At 44.5% G+C, this 26747-nt stretch overlaps 1 protein-coding gene and 1 long non-coding RNA gene across 51 annotated transcripts in view; one reads left to right on the plus strand and one right to left on the minus strand.

Annotated features, from left to right (window-relative positions):
• The window catches only part of LOC127943217 (zona pellucida sperm-binding protein 1-like), a 63373-nt gene that overhangs the window by 9124 nt on the left and 27502 nt on the right, over positions 1-26747 (minus strand). For 25 of the 50 annotated variants that reach the window (XM_052539460.1, XM_052539459.1, XM_052539458.1 and 22 more), the window contains 7 exons: positions 24729-24770; positions 16671-16964; positions 8782-8865; positions 691-1059; positions 434-621; positions 268-365; positions 39-196 (listed from right to left, as the gene is read on the minus strand). In XM_052539460.1, coding sequence (XP_052395420.1) covers positions 39-196; positions 268-365; positions 434-621; positions 691-1059; positions 8782-8865; positions 16671-16964; positions 24729-24770 — 1233 coding nt within the window. Of the gene's footprint in view, positions 1-38; positions 197-267; positions 366-433; positions 622-690; positions 1060-8781; positions 8950-16670; positions 16965-24686; positions 24771-26747 lie in introns of all 50 variants that reach the window. The other 25 variants (XM_052539497.1, XM_052539467.1, XM_052539504.1 and 22 more) reach the window with 22 other exon arrangements.
• LOC127943224 (uncharacterized) lies at positions 869-25113 on the plus strand. Its single transcript, XR_008149604.1, has 5 exons — positions 869-1017; positions 8782-8865; positions 16671-16880; positions 24687-24812; positions 24855-25113. It is a non-coding gene; the product is annotated as an uncharacterized LOC127943224 (long non-coding RNA).

Below are 26747 nucleotides of genomic sequence, written 5' to 3' on the forward strand. Positions count from 1 at the left end.
TTTGAAAGGCTTTAGGCAGACACGGGACAAGACCTTACCTTCAGCACAGCCTTTGGTGACACATTGGCCATTGGCCAGTCTGAGCTCCACCCTGAGAGGTCCAGGAGCGGCTACTGGTGGAGGTGGAGGAACGGAGTTGACCTCCACAACCAGAGCTTCCACAGAAGTTCCCGAATATCTACACTGGAAGAGAAACCTGGACGACACACAGCGAGCTTGTAGCATTTATCAGGGATTAGTGGTCACACCAAGTCATGGATCACCTACTCAAAATGACTGTCCCTTGTGATGGAACCATATGGTCCAATCCCCACTTCATACGATGAGGTCATTCGGTTTTCATACACCACATATCCACCGTCCTCCTGTCAATAGAAACGGTGTCAGCATCCAGTCCAAGCGACGCAGAATAAAACCAGTAGCAGCTGCTAACCATCACGCTCGTGCCACATGCGGTCACAGGGAACTGGTATATAGCAAAGGAAGGTGTAGACCCCACAGGAGCACAAGGTGGGTCGTTTCCACCCAGTAGTTGAACCGAATCCAGACTCAGTCGAGGCAAGGTAATGTCTCGAGACACCACTACCACAAACTGACCATCTCTAATACACTGGACAGTCACTAGAACAAGAGCAGGTTAAATTCAGAGAAACGGTTTAACACGAACAGAATAAGATGGAGAACGCTTACCTGCCCTCCCATAGAAACACTGCTGTCCGTTAAAGCAGCAGTTGATAGCTTCACACGCAGCACCACTGATCCCAGGTAGACCGCATTGGATCTGCTCAGAATCAGCTACAGCACATTTATCAAGTTGAACTGGCTTCTGAAGCGGAAACTGCGGCTTAGGTTGTTGTGGAACTGGCTTCTGAAGCGGAAACTGCGGCTTAGGTTGTTGTGGAACTGGCTTCTGAAGCGGAAACTGCGGCTTAGGTTGTTGTGGAACTGGCTTCTGAAGCGGAAACTGCGGCTTAGGTTGTTGTGGAACTGGCTTCTGAAGCGGAAACTGCGGCTTAGGTTGTTGTGGAACTGGCTTCTGAAATGGAAACTGCGGCTTAGGTTGTTGTGGAACTGGCTTCTGAAACGAAAACTGCTGGTTAGTTAGCTGTTGAACTGGTTTCTGAGGTGGAAACTGCTGGTTAGTTAGCTGTTGAACTGGCTTCTGGAGCTGAAACTGCTGGTCAGTTTGCTGGATCATCAGAGCTTGAGCATCCTGAAGCGATTGACTCCACTGTGGGACAGCATGACAGAAAGCACAGACCACCAAAATCTGAGCCAAACACCAACTTCCAGCCATTGTTCAACAGCTAAACACAAAGTGAAGCTATTGCCCTTTGGTCTTTTTGTATTCTACAGATTCCAGCTAATTAACGATAGTCCCTCCCTCTTCATTGACAACTGGGTGATTCTCATTGGATCTCGAGATTCAATTCTTATTGAGAAAAAACGCGTATAAAAGCAACACAGAGGCTGCGTCCACATCTTCACTGACAACTCTCTCAAGACTCGTTCACGCGGACGCTAAACATTCTTTCCAAATCTTTATCTTCGTCTGATACAGGCTCAAACATATCAGGTTGGATGCCTAATCTCGCCATCGTTCACGCTGGACAGAAGAGATCTGCGCTGTGAAACAGCCAATCAGAGCAGAGCTCAACATTATTGTTCATGACCCTTCCAAATAATTCTAGGGACAAATCCCAGGGTTGTAAATGGACATGTAAAACCGTTCCAGAGAATTTTTGCCCATACCCAAGCCACGTACCTTTTTATGTAGATCTCATTTAAAATATTGTACCAATGCATTCTATGGCACCTTTAGTTGGGATTATGAGATCATATTTTGGCCGGAAGCAATCATTTGAATTTCTCAACGATGGATTTGTTTCTTATAAACAGACAGCCTTTCCCTTCACAAGACCGTAATTGATGTGAATTACTTGTGGATTATTTTGATATTTATAATAGCTCTTTGGACTTTCGTTCTGATGCCACCCATTCACTGGGGAGCAAGTGATGTAATTCTACATTTTTCCAAGTCTTGATAAACTAAAAACTCTTTAAAAAAGAGAGAGAGAGATTTTTATGAATATTCTCTATTATTTGAGTCATATCAGGATCTTTTTTAATGACATTCTTTGTCTATCATAGACACACTTTCAAACTTTAATTGTAAAATTGTGAATAAGTGTAGATGAAAATCTCAGATCCTTATCAAGCCTTCCATTGGCTAGTGACATTCCAGAACGTTCTCATTTGTTAATTACAGGCCCAGAGACCTTTGGAGGTCCAAAGGTAATCAATCAAGCTGAAAGGGGAGGAGCCGCTTAAATTCAAAGCTGTACTTAATGGCAAAGACGAGCACTGGTGGGTATTGTGTTAACGGTTGTCAGGATGGGTCTTTTGCAATGTGTGTTAGTGCTGGTTGTGCTTGTGGTGTTTGATCTGAAGAATGCTATTGGAAGTTTGAGTTCCAGTCAAAGTCCAAAAAGCAAGAAGCATCAATCATATCCAGCTTCCAGAGTGCCTGTTTCTTCTCAAGTGCTCGGGAACACTTTGCAGAAGGCCTCTCCGTTTCAGAGTCTCGACTACAGAGGATTTGCACAAGAGCCTCTTGGTCTTCAGGAGAAGCAGGTGTTGCAGGGTCCAGTGAAGCCTTTGGACTGGAGGTTTCCCATTGTTCCAGAAGTGCCGAGTGAGATGGCGGTGGATTTCCATTTGAGGCAACCTGTGACCCCCAGTAGTGTAGCTATTCAATGCGGTGAGAACCGGATTCATGTGGAGGTACAGCAGGACTTGTTTAGCAATGGTGAACTGATCCAGCCATCTGGTCTGACTCTGGGAGGATGTCCTGTTGTCGGTTTGGTCCCAGGCTCTAAGGTGCTCTTCTTTGAGAATGAACTGCAGGACTGCAACAGTGTCTTGATGGTAAGAGCTGTTAAGTGTTACTAGATTTATTGAACCCTACTAAAAATGGGGCCCTTGTTTTGGTATCGACGTTCTAGATTCAGGGAACCATCCATGGGACGGTTCTCTTATAGTGGGAAAGACTCTTAATAACTGCTTACTCGGGTAACCAAGTGTTATGGCATGACTTGCTAAGATGCCTTTTGGAATGGGTCCTCTTTTTCGGAGAACCCTCTTGGTAACAACGTCAGTCTCCTATAGATGACCAAGGATGAGCTTGTCTACACCTTTGCCCTTACCTACACTCCTGAGGCGTTTGCTGGCACTCCGATTACCCGTGCAGGTGGTGCAGTTATTGGAGTTCAATGCCACTATCAAAGGTAAGCGACCTTTTGTGACTTGTGGCATTGCTTGCAGTGGTGGAACTGGAAGCCCATTTAATTGGTCACTTCTTGAACTGCAGGTTTCAAAATGTCAGCAGTAGTGCCTTGAAGCCAACTTGGGTCCCTTATGCCTCAACGGAGGCTGGTGAAGAAGTCTTGGTGTTCTCCCTGAAGCTCATGACTGGTTTGTGCAGTTTCTCTAGACCTTCTGCCTTCTGAACGAGGCTGTGCCTAAGCAGTTCTTCCCTCTTGCAGATGACTGGTCCTATGAGAGGCCTTCAAACTCTTACTTCCTGGGTGACGTTATTAATGTTGAGGCATCTGTGAAGGTATACAACCACGTCCCTCTGCGTGTGTTTGTGGACAGCTGTGTGGCCACCCAAGTACCTGATGTGAACGCCCTTCCGAGATATTTGTTCATTGAGAATCATGGGTGTGTTCATGTCACCAGATGCTGCAGAGTTGACTTGTTCTCGAGTTTGCTTGTAACCGCTTTGTCCCTGACAACTACTTTTTACTCCTTTAGATGTCTTGTGGATGCCAAGGTCACAGCTTCCAGCTCGCGCTTCATGCCTCGATCCCAGGAAGACAAAATCCGGTTCCAGCTGGAGGCCTTCATGTTCCAGGGGGGATCCAGTCCTTCTGTATGTATTCTGAGTGTTGGAGAATGACCTCTCCCATTTGCTTTGGTTTGTGTCCCCTTACCCGTGGTGTCTCTTGCAGATCTACATGACGTGTGTTCTGAAGGCCACTCTTGCTTCTGCACCTAGTGACGCGCTCCACAAATCCTGTTCCTTTGCCAATGGGTATGTTCATGCCACTTACGAATACATTAAAGGTGCCATGTCTGATTGTCCGTATTGCAGGTGGCTTGCTGCTGATGGGAACAACCAGGTTTGTGGTTGCTGTGACTCAACATGTGGTCCTGATGGTGGAACTGCTGCTTCTCCTTTTGGAGGTAGGAAGGTGCTTTTAAGCTTGGTTTTTGACCCTTCAAGCACTTAACTTTGGTGTCTGCTTTTTCTAGGCCTTCAGTGGGAAGGGAAGGCCTCGCTCGGTCCTGTAGTGGTTCAAGAGCACAAGAAGACTTTAGCTGGTCTTCAATAAATGTGGGAGAGCAAACTTATTCTCGTTTCTGTTTTTCTTGTCTAGTTTAACCAATTGATTTTGTGCGAGGAAGGAAGTGGGTAGTCCTACTGTACCTATTCTCTTGCCAGAAGGAAAGGCTCCCTTTTCTCGTTAGGGAAGTTAATAAACCTTTTAAAGGGACCTGCTGTGAGCTCCCTTTTTTAGGAGTACTGTAAAGGTGGAATACATTGCCCATGATGCTGTAAAGGGAATTCTGTTAATTGGCACTTGTGCCAAAAGAGTTCTGCGTGAACGTCCACTTCCTTGAAGCACTGCAGATTTTTGCGTGCATCTTATGCAGTGAACTTGATTTTCTTCGTGTTGGTAACTTCAAATGAGCAGTTTAATTTCCCCCTTGCATCCCCCAAATAGGTTTGATCAGTTAAATTTGTTTCCTAATGCTCTTTGTTGACATCTCTCATGCTTTTTAAATCCATGTACAATAGAAGCGCACTCCCAGTATCAACACTGGCACCACGTTTTCCACCTTCAGATGGGTTATTTATAGGCTTTACATTTTAGGAAAACGGCAGGCATCGCTTAAGTTTAGTATTTGGTGTGCCAAACTTGCAGAACCTGTACTGACGTAAGGGGTTTTTTGTGCCGTAGCAGGTCAGTTAGAATTCTGAAAAATCATTGACAAATTGACTCTCAGTGAATGACCTTTTTTGGTTTGTCACTTGTGCAACATCTTGGGCGGTTTCAATACTAAAGGGATACTCCACCCCAAAATGAAGATGGTCATCACTTGCCCCCAAGTCGTTCCGAACCCATAAGAGCTAGAGCTTCGTTCATCTTCGGAACCCCACTTATTTTGGATGAAAACCAGGAGGCTTGTGATTTGGCCCACAGGCTGCCAAGTAAAATGCACTGTCAAGGTCCAGAAAAGCATCCTCGGAGTAGTCAGACTGTGTACGTTCTTCTGTGTCAGCCGCACCACAAGCATATGTTCTCATCGCTTCCTAACGTTACGGTTCATCCACTGATGGCAGATGGGTAATTCCGATGGTGCTTTTCTGGTCCTTGGCAGTATATGGGATGGTCACAGGCCTCCCGGTTTTCATCCAAAATATCTTTAACCCCTTTGCTGTCAAGGATCGACACCGGCCCCAGATTATTGTTTTACTTTCACAGCACGTTAAACATCACTCTCACTTGACCTGGAGAAACTGTGCATCAGTTGAAAGTTTAAAGACTCTAGCTTCAATATTTGACCAATGTTTTGATAAAACATTGTTGCAGTGACCGTCATTTATGTCAGTAGTACAAAATAAATAGGAGTCATTTTTAGAATAGAAATTCACCAAGCATTCATATTCAGTCACGTCTGCAGTGGTTTGTGTTCTCATAGATTCGCTAAAAAGCGTCAAATAGGGTTTATAGTCAAAAGTTGCATATACACCGAGTAATGTTTACTTCATATTTCTTCAGAAAGAATCATAATTTCTAATCATTTTCCACTGATTTACGCGATCTGATGATAATGATCCAGCCCAGCCCCTGCGTGCTGACAGAGACCGGATTCGGCCGTGTCTTGTCCATCATAACTGTGCAAAATATTCCGCCCCATCCTACCCATGATGCATTTCCTGTACACTTCTGTTTTGATATCTGACCACGTTAGCTCTAATGCAGCTACATAGCAGGTGCAGTTCTTCTTCATAATGCATTTTGTAATCATTTTGTCAAAGGTTGTAAGAAAATGTTTTGTTGTAATTTTATAGTAAGGCTTTTGCTAATAGTGGGGTAAATGTATACTGGAATAATGATAAATGAAGAATCAGGATTTTGTGTCATACCTGGCCCATGTGTGAAAGGCTCGTTTTGTAACAACAATAGAATCATGAATGGGGCAGTTTTGCCGGTCCAAACAAGAGATAATTGCATTCCAGGAGTCATAAATCATAGCCTTCTCTAAAAACACACATGACACGGTCTTAGAAAAGGTTTCATAAAATTCACACTTTGTGAGATTAGATTCTGAAATGTCAAAATTAAGTATTAGTAGACTTGTGGCTTTAGCTTCATTATGTATCTAAAATCATATCCTACATCACTTTTAAATAGGTTTTTAATATTTTTACTGACATGTTTGAGCTTACATACATCTCTATTATAACCGTCTAAGTAATTCTGATTCCTGAACAGTAAACTGAGGTGTCAGCTGTGTGAACAAATGTTGATTATGTATCTAGTAAGAAAGACTCCTTAGCAGCAACCTTTTAATTTTGGGCATGTCATTCGTGTCTCCATGCTGAAAATGGGGGGGGGTGACAAGTAAGGGGTTCAATTGTGTTCCAAAGACGAATGACGTTTCTACAGGTTTGGAACGACACGGGGGTAAGTGATTAGTGACACCATTTTCATTTTGGGGAGGAGGATCCCTTTAATAGCATTACTTTGAGTTGAGGACAATTGACACGGTTTCGTGTTTGCGTCAAGACAGTCGAGAATTGATTTCCATTTAAAACTTGAGCTCAGCAATTTGAGTTGGATTTAAAACAAAAGCCGCAAGTAATCCACATAACTTTATATTGTGAATATCGGGAGCCAAACTACCGTTTGGAAAACAAATTAAAATAGGGGAACCTTGTGCTGCCCCAGGTTAACAACTGGAGGATGGATAAAGGAATGCCTTGGTTTAATGGTGCGAGGAAAAAACAACTGGGAAGAGGCATGTAATCCCGGATTCTGTCGAACCAAAACAATAGACAAAGAGATACCTCGGGGTTCTGCACGGTTTATTAAAAACACTAGATTTACATGACCAGAGTAACTTCTCCACTAGAAACCACAGTCTGCTCCCCAGAGACAGCCTTGATACGGGTGTCTCTTCCTGAAAGAGAAGTGTTAGAAGTGAGAACGCACTTCTAAAATGCTCAGTTCCTCTTGTCGAGAGAAAGCAAGAACTCACGTTTCCTGGTGCAGCTTTGCTCACAAGAGCCAGATGATGGATGGCACACCTCTGTACTGCAGTGGATGAAGACCTGACAGGGAAGAAAGAGGCTCAAGTCATAGAATCCACAAGTAGTAAATACACAAATGTTCAAGTAAAGGGGGGCATACGGTTTCCTGCAGAGCAGCCAGTGAGGCTGGATCTACAAATGTGAACATCTTCACAACAAAGCGCTTGTAGTGGGTTGGGAACTGAAGACCAGACGATCCAGTCACTGGAACCAGTGTGGTCAGATAGCGGTCGTCCTGGTAAGGGCATCTGAAGACAAAGGAGAAGGTTAGAAAGGGTCTCCCAGCAGACTAAAAGGATGAAGATTGGCTGTACACTCACCCGTCGATCAGAAGGTCCCACTGGGGGAGACTGAGTGGACTGGGGGTTGAAGTAGTCCAACAACGTCCCAGCATCAGGACAATGTTGGGGTCAGTCCTCTCCATAATGTGCACCTCAACATACACAGGCTCTCGCAGGACTTTTGTGATGGGATAATCAGCGTCACTGTAGTAGGACGTGTAGGCCTCATCCCCTGAGGAACAACACTGGGGTTTAACCAGACTCCAGTTTGAAAGGCTTTAGGCAGACACGGGACAAGACCTTACCTTCAGCACAGCCTTTGGTGACACATTGGCCATTGGCCAGTCTGAGCTCCACCCTGAGAGGTCCAGGAGCGGCTACTGGTGGAGGTGGAGGAACGGAGTTGACCTCCACAACCAGAGCTTCCACAGAAGTTCCCGAATATCTACACTGGAAGAGAAACCTGGACGACACACAGCGAGCTTGTAGCATTTATCAGGGATTAGTGGTCACACCAAGTCATGGATCACCTACTCAAAATGACTGTCCCTTGTGATGGAACCATATGGTCCAATCCCCACTTCATACGATGAGGTCATTCGGTTTTCATACACCACATATCCACCGTCCTCCTGTCAATAGAAACGGTGTCAGCATCCAGTCCAAGCGACGCAGAATAAAACCAGTAGCAGCTGCTAACCATCACGCTCGTGCCACATGCGGTCACAGGGAACTGGTATATAGCAAAGGAAGGTGTAGACCCCACAGGAGCACAAGGTGGGTCGTTTCCACCCAGTAGTTGAACCGAATCCAGACTCAGTCGAGGCAAGGTAATGTCTCGAGACACCACTACCACAAACTGACCATCTCTAATACACTGGACAGTCACTAGAACAAGAGCAGGTTAAATTCAGAGAAACGGTTTAACACGAACAGAATAAGATGGAGAACGCTTACCTGCCCTCCCATAGAAACACTGCTGTCCGTTAAAGCAGCAGTTGATAGCTTCACACGCAGCACCACTGATCCCAGGTAGACCGCATTGGATCTGCTCAGAATCAGCTACAGCACATTTATCAAGTTGAACTGGCTTCTGAAGCGGAAACTGCGGCTTAGGTTGTTGTGGAACTGGCTTCTGAAGCGGAAACTGCGGCTTAGGTTGTTGTGGAACTGGCTTCTGAAGCGGAAACTGCGGCTTAGGTTGTTGTGGAACTGGCTTCTGAAATGGAAACTGCGGCTTAGGTTGTTGTGAAACTGGCTTCTGAAACGGAAACTGCGGCTTAGGTTGTTGTGGAACTGGCTTCTGAAACGAAAACTGCTGGTTAGTTAGCTGTTGAACTGGTTTCTGAGGTGGAAACTGCTGGTTAGTTAGCTGTTGAACTGGCTTCTGGAGCTGAAACTGCTGGTCAGTTTGCTGGATCATCAGAGCTTGAGCATCCTGAAGCGATTGACTCCACTGTGGGACAGCATGACAGAAAGCACAGACCACCAAAATCTGAGCCAAACACCAACTTCCAGCCATTGTTCAACAGCTAAACACAAAGTGAAGCTATTGCCCTTTGGTCTTTTTGTATTCTACAGATTCCAGCTAATTAACGATAGTCCCTCCCTCTTCATTGACAACTGGGTGATTCTCATTGGATCTCGAGATTCAATTCTTATTGAGAAAAAACGCGTATAAAAGCAACACAGAGGCTGCGTCCACATCTTCACTGACAACTCTCTCAAGACTCGTTCACGCGGACGCTAAACATTCTTTCCAAATCTTTATCTTCGTCTGATACAGGCTCAAACATATCAGGTTGGATGCCTAATCTCGCCATCGTTCACGCTGGACAGAAGAGATCTGCGCTGTGAAACAGCCAATCAGAGCAGAGCTCAACATTATTGTTCATGACCCTTCCAAATAATTCTAGGGACAAATCCCAGGGTTGTAAATGGACATGTAAAACCGTTCCAGAGAATTTTTGCCCATACCCAAGCCACGTACCTTTTTATGTAGATCTCATTTAAAATATTGTACCAATGCATTCTATGGCACCTTTAGTTGGGATTATGAGATCATATTTTGACCGGAAGCAATCATTTGAATTTCTCAACGATGGATTTGTTTCTTATAAACAGACAGCCTTTCCCTTCACAAGACCGTAATTGATGTGAATTACTTGTGGATTATTTTGATATTTATAATAGCTCTTTGGACTTTCGTTCTGATGCCACCCATTCACTGGGGAGCAAGTGATGTAATTCTACATTTTTCCAAGTCTTGATAAACTAAAAACTCTTTAAAAAAGAGAGAGAGAGATTTTTATGAATATTCTCTATTATTTGAGTCATATCAGGATCTTTTTTAATGACATTCTTTGTCTATCATAGACACACTTTCAAACTTTAATTGTAAAATTGTGAATAAGTGTAGATGAAAATCTCAGATCCTTATCAAGCCTTCCATTGGCTAGTGACATTCCAGAACGTTCTCATTTGTTAATTACAGGCCCAGAGACCTTTGGAGGTCCAAAGGTAATCAATCAAGCTGAAAGGGGAGGAGCCGCTTAAATTCAAAGCTGTACTTAATGGCAAAGACGAGCACTGGTGGGTATTGTGTTAACGGTTGTCAGGATGGGTCTTTTGCAATGTGTGTTAGTGCTGGTTGTGCTTGTGGTGTTTGATCTGAAGAATGCTATTGGAAGTTTGAGTTCCAGTCAAAGTCCAAAAAGCAAGAAGCATCAATCATATCCAGCTTCCAGAGTGCCTGTTTCTTCTCAAGTGCTCGGGAACACTTTGCAGAAGGCCTCTCCGTTTCAGAGTCTCGACTACAGAGGATTTGCACAAGAGCCTCTTGGTCTTCAGGAGAAGCAGGTGTTGCAGGGTCCAGTGAAGCCTTTGGACTGGAGGTTTCCCATTGTTCCAGAAGTGCCGAGTGAGATGGCGGTGGATTTCCATTTGAGGCAACCTGTGACCCCCAGTAGTGTAGCTATTCAATGCGGTGAGAACCGGATTCATGTGGAGGTACAGCAGGACTTGTTTAGCAATGGTGAACTGATCCAGCCATCTGGTCTGACTCTGGGAGGATGTCCTGTTGTCGGTTTGGTCCCAGGCTCTAAGGTGCTCTTCGTTGAGAATGAACTGCAGGACTGCAACAGTGTCTTGATGGTAAGAGCTGTTAAGTGTTACTAGATTTATTGAACCCTACTAAAAATGGGGCCCTTGTTTTGGTATCGACGTTCTAGATTCAGGGAACCATCCATGGGACGGTTCTCTTATAGTGGGAAAGACTCTTAATAACTGCTTACTCGGGTAACCAAGTGTTATGGCATGACTTGCTAAGATGCCTTTTGGAATGGGTCCTCTTTTTCGGAGAACCCTCTTGGTAACAACGTCAGTCTCCTATAGATGACCAAGGATGAGCTTGTCTACACCTTTGCCCTTACCTACACTCCTGAGGCGTTTGCTGGCACTCCGATTACCCGTGCAGGTGGTGCAGTTATTGGAGTTCAATGCCACTATCAAAGGTAAGCGACCTTTTGTGACTTGTGGCATTGCTTGCAGTGGTGGAACTGGAAGCCCATTTAATTGGTCACTTCTTGAACTGCAGGTTTCAAAATGTCAGCAGTAGTGCCTTGAAGCCAACTTGGGTCCCTTATGCCTCAACGGAGGCTGGTGAAGAAGTCTTGGTGTTCTCCCTGAAGCTCATGACTGGTTTGTGCAGTTTCTCTAGACCTTCTGCCTTCTGAACGAGGCTGTGCCTAAGCAGTTCTTCCCTCTTGCAGATGACTGGTCCTATGAGAGGCCTTCAAACTCTTACTTCCTGGGTGACGTTATTAATGTTGAGGCATCTGTGAAGGTATACAACCACGTCCCTCTGCGTGTGTTTGTGGACAGCTGTGTGGCCACCCAAGTACCTGATGTGAACGCCCTTCCGAGATATTTGTTCATTGAGAATCATGGGTGTGTTCATGTCACCAGATGCTGCAGAGTTGACTTGTTCTCGAGTTTGCTTGTAACCGCTTTGTCCCTGACAACTACTTTTTACTCCTTTAGATGTCTTGTGGATGCCAAGGTCACAGCTTCCAGCTCGCGCTTCATGCCTCGATCCCAGGAAGACAAAATCCGGTTCCAGCTGGAGGCCTTCATGTTCCAGGGGGGATCCAGTCCTTCTGTATGTATTCTGAGTGTTGGAGAATGACCTCTCCCATTTGCTTTGGTTTGTGTCCCCTTACCCGTGGTGTCTCTTGCAGATCTACATGACGTGTGTTCTGAAGGCCACTCTTGCTTCTGCACCTAGTGACGCGCTCCACAAATCCTGTTCCTTTGCCAATGGGTATGTTCATGCCACTTACGAATACATTAAAGGTGCCATGTCTGATTGTCCGTATTGCAGGTGGCTTGCTGCTGATGGGAACAACCAGGTTTGTGGTTGCTGTGACTCAACATGTGGTCCTGATGGTGGAACTGCTGCTTCTCCTTTTGGAGGTAGGAAGGTGCTTTTAAGCTTGGTTTTTGACCCTTCAAGCACTTAACTTTGGTGTCTGCTTTTTCTAGGCCTTCAGTGGGAAGGGAAGGCCTCGCTCGGTCCTGTAGTGGTTCAAGAGCACAAGAAGACTTTAGCTGGTCTTCAATAAATGTGGGAGAGCAAACTTATTCTCGTTTCTGTTTTTCTTGTCTAGTTTAACCAATTGATTTTGTGCGAGGAAGGAAGTGGGTAGTCCTACTGTACCTATTCTCTTGCCAGAAGGAAAGGCTCCCTTTTCTCGTTAGGGAAGTTAATAAACCTTTTAAAGGGACCTGCTGTGAGCTCCCTTTTTTAGGAGTACTGTAAAGGTGGAATACATTGCCCATGATGCTGTAAAGGGAATTCTGTTAATTGGCACTTGTGCCAAAAGAGTTCTGCGTGAACGTCCACTTCCTTGAAGCACTGCAGATTTTTGCGTGCATCTTATGCAGTGAACTTGATTTTCTTCGTGTTGGTAACTTCAAATGAGCAGTTTAATTTCCCCCTTGCATCCCCCAAATAGGTTTGATCAGTTAAATTTGTTTCCTAATGCTCTTTGTTGACATCTCTCATGCTTTTTAAATCCATGTACAATAGAAGCGCACTCCCAGTATCAACACTGGCACCACGTTTTCCACCTTCAGATGGGTTATTTATAGGCTTTACATTTTAGGAAAACGGCAGGCATCGCTTAAGTTTAGTATTTGGTGTGCCAAACTTGCAGAACCTGTACTGACGTAAGGGGTTTTTTGTGCCGTAGCAGGTCAGTTAGAATTCTGAAAAATCATTGACAAATTGACTCTCAGTGAATGACCTTTTTTGGTTTGTCACTTGTGCAACATCTTGGGCGGTTTCAATACTAAAGGGATACTCCACCCCAAAATGAAGATGGTCATCACTTGCCCCCAAGTCGTTCCGAACCCATAAGAGCTAGAGCTTCGTTCATCTTCGGAACCCCACTTATTTTGGATGAAAACCAGGAGGCTTGTGATTTGGCCCACAGGCTGCCAAGTAAAATGCACTGTCAAGGTCCAGAAAAGCATCCTCGGAGTAGTCAGACTGTGTACGTTCTTCTGTGTCAGCCGCACCACAAGCATATGTTCTCATCGCTTCCTAACGTTACGGTTCATCCACTGATGGCAGATGGGTAATTCCGATGGTGCTTTTCTGGTCCTTGGCAGTATATGGGATGGTCACAGGCCTCCCGGTTTTCATCCAAAATATCTTTAACCCCTTTGCTGTCAAGGATCGACACCGGCCCCAGATTATTGTTTTACTTTCACAGCACGTTAAACATCACTCTCACTTGACCTGGAGAAACTGTGCATCAGTTGAAAGTTTAAAGACTCTAGCTTCAATATTTGACCAATGTTTTGATAAAACATTGTTGCAGTGACCGTCATTTATGTCAGTAGTACAAAATAAATAGGAGTCATTTTTAGAATAGAAATTCACCAAGCATTCATATTCAGTCACGTCTGCAGTGGTTTGGGTTCTCATAGATTCGCTAAAAAGCGTCAAATAGGGTTTATAGTCAAAAGTTGCATATACACCGAGTAATGTTTACTTCATATTTCTTCAGAAAGAATCATAATTTCTAATCATTTTCCACTGATTTACGCGATCTGATGATAATGATCCAGCCCAGCCCCTGCGTGCTGACAGAGACCGGATTCGGCCGTGTCTTGTCCATCATAACTGTGCAAAATATTCCGCCCCATCCTACCCATGATGCATTTCCTGTACACTTCTGTTTTGATATCTGACCACGTTAGCTCTAATGCAGCTACATAGCAGGTGCAGTTCTTCTTCATAATGCATTTTGTAATCATTTTGTCAAAGGTTGTAAGAAAATGTTTTGTTGTAATTTTATAGTAAGGCTTTTGCTAATAGTGGGGTAAATGTATACTGGAATAATGATAAATGAAGAATCAGGATTTTGTGTCATACCTGGCCCATGTGTGAAAGGCTCGTTTTGTAACAACAATAGAATCATGAATGGGGCAGTTTTGCCGGTCCAAACAAGAGATAATTGCATTCCAGGAGTCATAAATCATAGCCTTCTCTAAAAACACACATGACACGGTCTTAGAAAAGGTTTCATAAAATTCACACTTTGTGAGATTAGATTCTGAAATGTCAAAATTAAGTATTAGTAGACTTGTGGCTTTAGCTTCATTATGTATCTAAAATCATATCCTACATCACTTTTAAATAGGTTTTTAATATTTTTACTGACATGTTTGAGCTTACATACATCTCTATTATAACCGTCTAAGTAATTCTGATTCCTGAACAGTAAACTGAGGTGTCAGCTGTGTGAACAAATGTTGATTATGTATCTAGTAAGAAAGACTCCTTAGCAGCAACCTTTTAATTTTGGGCATGTCATTCGTGTCTCCATGCTGAAAATGGGGGGGGTGACAAGTAAGGGGTTCAATTGTGTTCCAAAGACGAATGACGTTTCTACAGGTTTGGAACGACACGGGGGTAAGTGATTAGTGACACCATTTTCATTTTGGGGAGGAGGATCCCTTTAATAGCATTACTTTGAGTTGAGGACAATTGACACGGTTTCGTGTTTGCGTCAAGACAGTCGAGAATTGATTTCCATTTAAAACTTGAGCTCAGCAATTTGAGTTGGATTTAAAACAAAAGCCGCAAGTAATCCACATAACTTTATATTGTGAATATCGGGAGCCAAACTACCGTTTGGAAAACAAATTAAAATAGGGGAACCTTGTGCTGCCCCAGGTTAACAACTGGAGGATGGATAAAGGAATGCCTTGGTTTAATGGTGCGAGGAAAAAACAACTGGGAAGAGGCATGTAATCCCGGATTCTGTCGAACCAAAACAATAGACAAAGAGATACCTCGGGGTTCTGCACGGTTTATTAAAAACACTAGATTTACATGACCAGAGTAACTTCTCCACTAGAAACCACAGTCTGCTCCCCAGAGACAGCCTTGATACGGGTGTCTCTTCCTGAAAGAGAAGTGTTAGAAGTGAGAACGCACTTCTAAAATGCTCAGTTCCTCTTGTCGAGAGAAAGCAAGAACTCACGTTTCCTGGTGCAGCTTTGCTCACAAGAGCCAGATGATGGATGGCACACCTCTGTACTGCAGTGGATGAAGACCTGACAGGGAAGAAAGAGGCTCAAGTCATAGAATCCACAAGTAGTAAATACACAAATGTTCAAGTAAAGGGGGGCATACGGTTTCCTGCAGAGCAGCCAGTGAGGCTGGATCTACAAATGTGAACATCTTCACAACAAAGCGCTTGTAGTGGGTTGGGAACTGAAGACCAGACGATCCAGTCACTGGAACCAGTGTGGTCAGATAGCGGTCGTCCTGGTAAGGGCATCTGAAGACAAAGGAGAAGGTTAGAAAGGGTCTCCCAGCAGACTAAAAGGATGAAGATTGGCTGTACACTCACCCGTCGATCAGAAGGTCCCACTGGGGGAGACTGAGTGGACTGGGGGTTGAAGTAGTCAAACAACGTCCCAGCATCAGGACAATGTTGGGGTCAGTCCTCTCCATAATGTGCACCTCAACATACACAGGCTCTCGCAGGACTTTTGTGATGGGATAATCAGCGTCACTGTAGTAGGACGTGTAGGCCTCATCCCCTGAGGAACAACACTGGGGTTTAACCAGACTCCAGTTTGAAAGGCTTTAGGCAGACACGGGACAAGACCTTACCTTCAGCACAGCCTTTGGTGACACATTGGCCATTGGCCAGTCTGAGCTCCACCCTGAGAGGTCCAGGAGCGGCTACTGGTGGAGGTGGAGGAACGGAGTTGACCTCCACAACCAGAGCTTCCACAGAAGTTCCCGAATATCTACACTGGAAGAGAAACCTGGACGACACACAGCGAGCTTGTAGCATTTATCAGGGATTAGTGGTCACACCAAGTCATGGATCACCTACTCAAAATGACTGTCCCTTGTGATGGAACCATATGGTCCAATCCCCACTTCATACGATGAGGTCATTCGGTTTTCATACACCACATATCCACCGTCCTCCTGTCAATAGAAACGGTGTCAGCATCCAGTCCAAGCGACGCAGAATAAAACCAGTAGCAGCTGCTAACCATCACGCTCGTGCCACATGCGGTCACAGGGAACTGGTATATAGCAAAGGAAGGTGTAGACCCCACAGGAGCACAAGGTGGGTCGTTTCCACCCAGTAGTTGAACCGAATCCAGACTCAGTCGAGGCAAGGTAATGTCTCGAGACACCACTACCACAAACTGACCATCTCTAATACACTGGACAGTCACTAGAACAAGAGCAGGTTAAATTCAGAGAAACGGTTTAACACGAACAGAATAAGATGGAGAACGCTTACCTGCCCTCCCATAGAAACACTGCTGTCCGTTAAAGCAGCAGTTGATAGCTTCACACGCAGCACCACTGATCCCAGGTAGACCGCATTGGATCTGCTCAGAATCAGCTACAGCACATTTATCAAGTTGAACTGGCTTCTGAAGCGGAAACTGCGGCTTAGGTTGTTGTGGAACTGGCTTCTGAAGCGGAAACTGCGGCTTAGGTTGTTGTGGAACTGGCTTCTGAAGCGGAAACTGCGGCTTAGGTTGTTGTGGAACTGGCTTCTGAAGCGGAAACTGCGGCTTAGGTTGTTGTGGAACTGGCTTCTGAAGCGGAAACTGCGGCTTAGGTTGTTGTGGAACTGGCTTCTGAAGCGGAAACTGCGGCTTAGGTTGTTGTGGAACTGGCTTCTGAAATGGAAACTGCGGCTTAGGTTGTTGTGAAACTGGCTTCTGAAACGGAAACTGCGGCTTAGGTTGTTGTGGAACTGGCTTCTGAAACGAAAACTGCTGGTTAGTTAGCTGTTGAACTGGTTTCTGAGGTGGAAACTGCTGGTTAGTTAGCTGTTGAACTGGCTTCTGGAGCTGAAACTGCTGGTCAGTTTGCTGGATCATCAGAGCTTGAGCATCCTGAAGCGATTGACTCCACTGTGGGACAGCATGACAGAAAGCACAGACCACCAAAATCTGAGCCAAACACCAACTTCCAGCCATTGTTCAACAGCTAAACACAAAGTGAAGCTATTGCCCTTTGGTCTTTTTGTATTCTACAGATTCCAGCTAATTAACGATAGTCCCTCCCTCTTCATTGACAACTGGGTGATTCTCATTGGATCTCGAGATTCAATTCTTATTGAGAAAAAACGCGTATAAAAGCAACACAGAGGCTGCGTCCACATCTTCACTGACAACTCTCTCAAGACTCGTTCACGCGGACGCTAAACATTCTTTCCAAATCTTTATCTTCGTCTGATACAGGCTCAAACATATCAGGTTGGATGCCTAATCTCGCCATCGTTCACGCTGGACAGAAGAGATCTGCGCTGTGAAACAGCCAATCAGAGCAGAGCTCAACATTATTGTTCATGACCCTTCCAAATAATTCTAGGGACAAATCCCAGGGTTGTAAATGGACATGTAAAACCGTTCCAGAGAATTTTTGCCCATACCCAAGCCACGTACCTTTTTATGTAGATCTCATTTAAAATATTGTACCAATGCATTCTATGGCACCTTTAGTTGGGATTATGAGATCATATTTTGGCCGGAAGCAATCATTTGAATTTCTCAACGATGGATTTGTTTCTTATAAACAGACAGCCTTTCCCTTCACAAGACCGTAATTGATGTGAATTACTTGTGGATTATTTTGATATTTATAATAGCTCTTTGGACTTTCGTTCTGATGCCACCCATTCACTGGGGAGCAAGTGATGTAATTCTACATTTTTCCAAGTCTTGATAAACTAAAAACTCTTTAAAAAAGAGAGAGAGAGATTTTTATGAATATTCTCTATTATTTGAGTCATATCAGGATCTTTTTTAATGACATTCTTTGTCTATCATAGACACACTTTCAAACTTTAATTGTAAAATTGTGAATAAGTGTAGATGAAAATCTCAGATCCTTATCAAGCCTTCCATTGGCTAGTGACATTCCAGAACGTTCTCATTTGTTAATTACAGGCCCAGAGACCTTTGGAGGTCCAAAGGTAATCAATCAAGCTGAAAGGGGAGGAGCCGCTTAAATTCAAAGCTGTACTTAATGGCAAAGACGAGCACTGGTGGGTATTGTGTTAACGGTTGTCAGGATGGGTCTTTTGCAATGTGTGTTAGTGCTGGTTGTGCTTGTGGTGTTTGATCTGAAGAATGCTATTGGAAGTTTGAGTTCCAGTCAAAGTCCAAAAAGCAAGAAGCATCAATCATATCCAGCTTCCAGAGTGCCTGTTTCTTCTCAAGTGCTCGGGAACACTTTGCAGAAGGCCTCTCCGTTTCAGAGTCTCGACTACAGAGGATTTGCACAAGAGCCTCTTGGTCTTCAGGAGAAGCAGGTGTTGCAGGGTCCAGTGAAGCCTTTGGACTGGAGGTTTCCCATTGTTCCAGAAGTGCCGAGTGAGATGGCGGTGGATTTCCATTTGAGGCAACCTGTGACCCCCAGTAGTGTAGCTATTCAATGCGGTGAGAACCGGATTCATGTGGAGGTACAGCAGGACTTGTTTAGCAATGGTGAACTGATCCAGCCATCTGGTCTGACTCTGGGAGGATGTCCTGTTGTCGGTTTGGTCCCAGGCTCTAAGGTGCTCTTCTTTGAGAATGAACTGCAGGACTGCAACAGTGTCTTGATGGTAAGAGCTGTTAAGTGTTACTAGATTTATTGAACCCTACTAAAAATGGGGCCCTTGTTTTGGTATCGACGTTCTAGATTCAGGGAACCATCCATGGGACGGTTCTCTTATAGTGGGAAAGACTCTTAATAACTGCTTACTCGGGTAACCAAGTGTTATGGCATGACTTGCTAAGATGCCTTTTGGAATGGGTCCTCTTTTTCGGAGAACCCTCTTGGTAACAACGTCAGTCTCCTATAGATGACCAAGGATGAGCTTGTCTACACCTTTGCCCTTACCTACACTCCTGAGGCGTTTGCTGGCACTCCGATTACCCGTGCAGGTGGTGCAGTTATTGGAGTTCAATGCCACTATCAAAGGTAAGCGACCTTTTGTGACTTGTGGCATTGCTTGCAGTGGTGGAACTGGAAGCCCATTTAATTGGTCACTTCTTGAACTGCAGGTTTCAAAATGTCAGCAGTAGTGCCTTGAAGCCAACTTGGGTCCCTTATGCCTCAACGGAGGCTGGTGAAGAAGTCTTGGTGTTCTCCCTGAAGCTCATGACTGGTTTGTGCAGTTTCTCTAGACCTTCTGCCTTCTGAACGAGGCTGTGCCTAAGCAGTTCTTCCCTCTTGCAGATGACTGGTCCTATGAGAGGCCTTCAAACTCTTACTTCCTGGGTGACGTTATTAATGTTGAGGCATCTGTGAAGGTATACAACCACGTCCCTCTGCGTGTGTTTGTGGACAGCTGTGTGGCCACCCAAGTACCTGATGTGAACGCCCTTCCGAGATATTTGTTCATTGAGAATCATGGGTGTGTTCATGTCACCAGATGCTGCAGAGTTGACTTGTTCTCGAGTTTGCTTGTAACCGCTTTGTCCCTGACAACTACTTTTTACTCCTTTAGATGTCTTGTGGATGCCAAGGTCACAGCTTCCAGCTCGCGCTTCATGCCTCGATCCCAGGAAGACAAAATCCGGTTCCAGCTGGAGGCCTTCATGTTCCAGGGGGGATCCAGTCCTTCTGTATGTATTCTGAGTGTTGGAGAATGACCTCTCCCATTTGCTTTGGTTTGTGTCCCCTTACCCGTGGTGTCTCTTGCAGATCTACATGACGTGTGTTCTGAAGGCCACTCTTGCTTCTGCACCTAGTGACGCGCTCCACAAATCCTGTTCCTTTGCCAATGGGTATGTTCATGCCACTTACGAATACATTAAAGGTGCCATGTCTGATTGTCCGTATTGCAGGTGGCTTGCTGCTGATGGGAACAACCAGGTTTGTGGTTGCTGTGACTCAACATGTGGTCCTGATGGTGGAACTGCTGCTTCTCCTTTTGGAGGTAGGAAGGTGCTTTTAAGCTTGGTTTTTGACCCTTCAAGCACTTAACTTTGGTGTCTGCTTTTTCTAGGCCTTCAGTGGGAAGGGAAGGCCTCGCTCGGTCCTGTAGTGGTTCAAGAGCACAAGAAGACTTTAGCTGGTCTTCAATAAATGTGGGAGAGCAAACTTATTCTCGTTTCTGTTTTTCTTGTCTAGTTTAACCAATTGATTTTGTGCGAGGAAGGAAGTGGGTAGTCCTACTGTACCTATTCTCTTGCCAGAAGGAAAGGCTCCCTTTTCTCGTTAGGGAAGTTAATAAACCTTTTAAAGGGACCTGCTGTGAGCTCCCTTTTTTAGGAGTACTGTAAAGGTGGAATACATTGCCCATGATGCTGTAAAGGGAATTCTGTTAATTGGCACTTGTGCCAAAAGAGTTCTGCGTGAACGTCCACTTCCTTGAAGCACTGCAGATTTTTGCGTGCATCTTATGCAGTGAACTTGATTTTCTTCGTGTTGGTAACTTCAAATGAGCAGTTTAATTTCCCCCTTGCATCCCCCAAATAGGTTTGATCAGTTAAATTTGTTTCCTAATGCTCTTTGTTGACATCTCTCATGCTTTTTAAATCCATGTACAATAGAAGCGCACTCCCAGTATCAACACTGGCACCACGTTTTCCACCTTCAGATGGGTTATTTATAGGCTTTACATTTTAGGAAAACGGCAGGCATCGCTTAAGTTTAGTATTTGGTGTGCCAAACTTGCAGAACCTGTACTGACGTAAGGGGTTTTTTGTGCCGTAGCAGGTCAGTTAGAATTCTGAAAAATCATTGACAAATTGACTCTCAGTGAATGACCTTTTTTGGTTTGTCACTTGTGCAACATCTTGGGCGGTTTCAATACTAAAGGGATACTCCACCCCAAAATGAAGATGGTCATCACTTGCCCCCAAGTCGTTCCGAACCCATAAGAGCTAGAGCTTCGTTCATCTTCGGAACCCCACTTATTTTGGATGAAAACCAGGAGGCTTGTGATTTGGCCCACAGGCTGCCAAGTAAAATGCACTGTCAAGGTCCAGAAAAGCATCCTCGGAGTAGTCAGACTGTGTACGTTCTTCTGTGTCAGCCGCACCACAAGCATATGTTCTCATCGCTTCCTAACGTTACGGTTCATCCACTGATGGCAGATGGGTAATTCCGATGGTGCTTTTCTGGTCCTTGGCAGTATATGGGATGGTCACAGGCCTCCCGGTTTTCATCCAAAATATCTTTAACCCCTTTGCTGTCAAGGATCGACACCGGCCCCAGATTATTGTTTTACTTTCACAGCACGTTAAACATCACTCTCACTTGACCTGGAGAAACTGTGCATCAGTTGAAAGTTTAAAGACTCTAGCTTCAATATTTGACCAATGTTTTGATAAAACATTGTTGCAGTGACCGTCATTTATGTCAGTAGTACAAAATAAATAGGAGTCATTTTTAGAATAGAAATTCACCAAGCATTCATATTCAGTCACGTCTGCAGTGGTTTGTGTTCTCATAGATTCGCTAAAAAGCGTCAAATAGGGTTTATAGTCAAAAGTTGCATATACACCGAGTAATGTTTACTTCATATTTCTTCAGAAAGAATCATAATTTCTAATCATTTTCCACTGATTTACGCGATCTGATGATAATGATCCAGCCCAGCCCCTGCGTGCTGACAGAGACCGGATTCGGCCGTGTCTTGTCCATCATAACTGTGCAAAATATTCCGCCCCATCCTACCCATGATGCATTTCCTGTACACTTCTGTTTTGATATCTGACCACGTTAGCTCTAATGCAGCTACATAGCAGGTGCAGTTCTTCTTCATAATGCATTTTGTAATCATTTTGTCAAAGGTTGTAAGAAAATGTTTTGTTGTAATTTTATAGTAAGGCTTTTGCTAATAGTGGGGTAAATGTATACTGGAATAATGATAAATGAAGAATCAGGATTTTGTGTCATACCTGGCCCATGTGTGAAAGGCTCGTTTTGTAACAACAATAGAATCATGAATGGGGCAGTTTTGCCGGTCCAAACAAGAGATAATTGCATTCCAGGAGTCATAAATCATAGCCTTCTCTAAAAACACACATGACACGGTCTTAGAAAAGGTTTCATAAAATTCACACTTTGTGAGATTAGATTCTGAAATGTCAAAATTAAGTATTAGTAGACTTGTGGCTTTAGCTTCATTATGTATCTAAAATCATATCCTACATCACTTTTAAATAGGTTTTTAATATTTTTACTGACATGTTTGAGCTTACATACATCTCTATTATAACCGTCTAAGTAATTCTGATTCCTGAACAGTAAACTGAGGTGTCAGCTGTGTGAACAAATGTTGATTATGTATCTAGTAAGAAAGACTCCTTAGCAGCAACCTTTTAATTTTGGGCATGTCATTCGTGTCTCCATGCTGAAAATGGGGGGGGGTGACAAGTAAGGGGTTCAATTGTGTTCCAAAGACGAATGACGTTTCTACAGGTTTGGAACGACACGGGGGTAAGTGATTAGTGACACCATTTTCATTTTGGGGAGGAGGATCCCTTTAATAGCATTACTTTGAGTTGAGGACAATTGACACGGTTTCGTGTTTGCGTCAAGACAGTCGAGAATTGATTTCCATTTAAAACTTGAGCTCAGCAATTTGAGTTGGATTTAAAACAAAAGCCGCAAGTAATCCACATAACTTTATATTGTGAATATCGGGAGCCAAACTACCGTTTGGAAAACAAATTAAAATAGGGGAACCTTGTGCTGCCCCAGGTTAACAACTGGAGGATGGATAAAGGAATGCCTTGGTTTAATGGTGCGAGGAAAAAACAACTGGGAAGAGGCATGTAATCCCGGATTCTGTCGAACCAAAACAATAGACAAAGAGATACCTCGGGGTTCTGCACGGTTTATTAAAAACACTAGATTTACATGACCAGAGTAACTTCTCCACTAGAAACCACAGTCTGCTCCCCAGAGACAGCCTTGATACGGGTGTCTCTTCCTGAAAGAGAAGTGTTAGAAGTGAGAACGCACTTCTAAAATGCTCAGTTCCTCTTGTCGAGAGAAAGCAAGAACTCACGTTTCCTGGTGCAGCTTTGCTCACAAGAGCCAGATGATGGATGGCACACCTCTGTACTGCAGTGGATGAAGACCTGACAGGGAAGAAAGAGGCTCAAGTCATAGAATCCACAAGTAGTAAATACACAAATGTTCAAGTAAAGGGGGGCATACGGTTTCCTGCAGAGCAGCCAGTGAGGCTGGATCTACAAATGTGAACATCTTCACAACAAAGCGCTTGTAGTGGGTTGGGAACTGAAGACCAGACGATCCAGTCACTGGAACCAGTGTGGTCAGATAGCGGTCGTCCTGGTAAGGGCATCTGAAGACAAAGGAGAAGGTTAGAAAGGGTCTCCCAGCAGACTAAAAGGATGAAGATTGGCTGTACACTCACCCGTCGATCAGAAGGTCCCACTGGGGGAGACTGAGTGGACTGGGGGTTGAAGTAGTCCAACAACGTCCCAGCATCAGGACAATGTTGGGGTCAGTCCTCTCCATAATGTGCACCTCAACATACACAGGCTCTCGCAGGACTTTTGTGATGGGATAATCAGCGTCACTGTAGTAGGACGTGTAGGCCTCATCCCCTGAGGAACAACACTGGGGTTTAACCAGACTCCAGTTTGAAAGGCTTTAGGCAGACACGGGACAAGACCTTACCTTCAGCACAGCCTTTGGTGACACATTGGCCATTGGCCAGTCTGAGCTCCACCCTGAGAGGTCCAGGAGCGGCTACTGGTGGAGGTGGAGGAACGGAGTTGACCTCCACAACCAGAGCTTCCACAGAAGTTCCCGAATATCTACACTGGAAGAGAAACCTGGACGACACACAGCGAGCTTGTAGCATTTATCAGGGATTAGTGGTCACACCAAGTCATGGATCACCTACTCAAAATGACTGTCCCTTGTGATGGAACCATATGGTCCAATCCCCACTTCATACGATGAGGTCATTCGGTTTTCATACACCACATATCCACCGTCCTCCTGTCAATAGAAACGGTGTCAGCATCCAGTCCAAGCGACGCAGAATAAAACCAGTAGCAGCTGCTAACCATCACGCTCGTGCCACATGCGGTCACAGGGAACTGGTATATAGCAAAGGAAGGTGTAGACCCCACAGGAGCACAAGGTGGGTCGTTTCCACCCAGTAGTTGAACCGAATCCAGACTCAGTCGAGGCAAGGTAATGTCTCGAGACACCACTACCACAAACTGACCATCTCTAATACACTGGACAGTCACTAGAACAAGAGCAGGTTAAATTCAGAGAAACGGTTTAACACGAACAGAATAAGATGGAGAACGCTTACCTGCCCTCCCATAGAAACACTGCTGTCCGTTAAAGCAGCAGTTGATAGCTTCACACGCAGCACCACTGATCCCAGGTAGACCGCATTGGATCTGCTCAGAATCAGCTACAGCACATTTATCAAGTTGAACTGGCTTCTGAAGCGGAAACTGCGGCTTAGGTTGTTGTGGAACTGGCTTCTGAAGCGGAAACTGCGGCTTAGGTTGTTGTGGAACTGGCTTCTGAAGCGGAAACTGCGGCTTAGGTTGTTGTGGAACTGGCTTCTGAAATGGAAACTGCGGCTTAGGTTGTTGTGAAACTGGCTTCTGAAACGGAAACTGCGGCTTAGGTTGTTGTGGAACTGGCTTCTGAAACGAAAACTGCTGGTTAGTTAGCTGTTGAACTGGTTTCTGAGGTGGAAACTGCTGGTTAGTTAGCTGTTGAACTGGCTTCTGGAGCTGAAACTGCTGGTCAGTTTGCTGGATCATCAGAGCTTGAGCATCCTGAAGCGATTGACTCCACTGTGGGACAGCATGACAGAAAGCACAGACCACCAAAATCTGAGCCAAACACCAACTTCCAGCCATTGTTCAACAGCTAAACACAAAGTGAAGCTATTGCCCTTTGGTCTTTTTGTATTCTACAGATTCCAGCTAATTAACGATAGTCCCTCCCTCTTCATTGACAACTGGGTGATTCTCATTGGATCTCGAGATTCAATTCTTATTGAGAAAAAACGCGTATAAAAGCAACACAGAGGCTGCGTCCACATCTTCACTGACAACTCTCTCAAGACTCGTTCACGCGGACGCTAAACATTCTTTCCAAATCTTTATCTTCGTCTGATACAGGCTCAAACATATCAGGTTGGATGCCTAATCTCGCCATCGTTCACGCTGGACAGAAGAGATCTGCGCTGTGAAACAGCCAATCAGAGCAGAGCTCAACATTATTGTTCATGACCCTTCCAAATAATTCTAGGGACAAATCCCAGGGTTGTAAATGGACATGTAAAACCGTTCCAGAGAATTTTTGCCCATACCCAAGCCACGTACCTTTTTATGTAGATCTCATTTAAAATATTGTACCAATGCATTCTATGGCACCTTTAGTTGGGATTATGAGATCATATTTTGACCGGAAGCAATCATTTGAATTTCTCAACGATGGATTTGTTTCTTATAAACAGACAGCCTTTCCCTTCACAAGACCGTAATTGATGTGAATTACTTGTGGATTATTTTGATATTTATAATAGCTCTTTGGACTTTCGTTCTGATGCCACCCATTCACTGGGGAGCAAGTGATGTAATTCTACATTTTTCCAAGTCTTGATAAACTAAAAACTCTTTAAAAAAGAGAGAGAGAGATTTTTATGAATATTCTCTATTATTTGAGTCATATCAGGATCTTTTTTAATGACATTCTTTGTCTATCATAGACACACTTTCAAACTTTAATTGTAAAATTGTGAATAAGTGTAGATGAAAATCTCAGATCCTTATCAAGCCTTCCATTGGCTAGTGACATTCCAGAACGTTCTCATTTGTTAATTACAGGCCCAGAGACCTTTGGAGGTCCAAAGGTAATCAATCAAGCTGAAAGGGGAGGAGCCGCTTAAATTCAAAGCTGTACTTAATGGCAAAGACGAGCACTGGTGGGTATTGTGTTAACGGTTGTCAGGATGGGTCTTTTGCAATGTGTGTTAGTGCTGGTTGTGCTTGTGGTGTTTGATCTGAAGAATGCTATTGGAAGTTTGAGTTCCAGTCAAAGTCCAAAAAGCAAGAAGCATCAATCATATCCAGCTTCCAGAGTGCCTGTTTCTTCTCAAGTGCTCGGGAACACTTTGCAGAAGGCCTCTCCGTTTCAGAGTCTCGACTACAGAGGATTTGCACAAGAGCCTCTTGGTCTTCAGGAGAAGCAGGTGTTGCAGGGTCCAGTGAAGCCTTTGGACTGGAGGTTTCCCATTGTTCCAGAAGTGCCGAGTGAGATGGCGGTGGATTTCCATTTGAGGCAACCTGTGACCCCCAGTAGTGTAGCTATTCAATGCGGTGAGAACCGGATTCATGTGGAGGTACAGCAGGACTTGTTTAGCAATGGTGAACTGATCCAGCCATCTGGTCTGACTCTGGGAGGATGTCCTGTTGTCGGTTTGGTCCCAGGCTCTAAGGTGCTCTTCGTTGAGAATGAACTGCAGGACTGCAACAGTGTCTTGATGGTAAGAGCTGTTAAGTGTTACTAG

The sequence above is a fragment of the Carassius gibelio genome, chromosome A22, assembly GCF_023724105.1.
Source record: "Carassius gibelio isolate Cgi1373 ecotype wild population from Czech Republic chromosome A22, carGib1.2-hapl.c, whole genome shotgun sequence".
Classification (NCBI taxonomy): Eukaryota; Metazoa; Chordata; class Actinopteri; order Cypriniformes; family Cyprinidae; genus Carassius; species Carassius gibelio.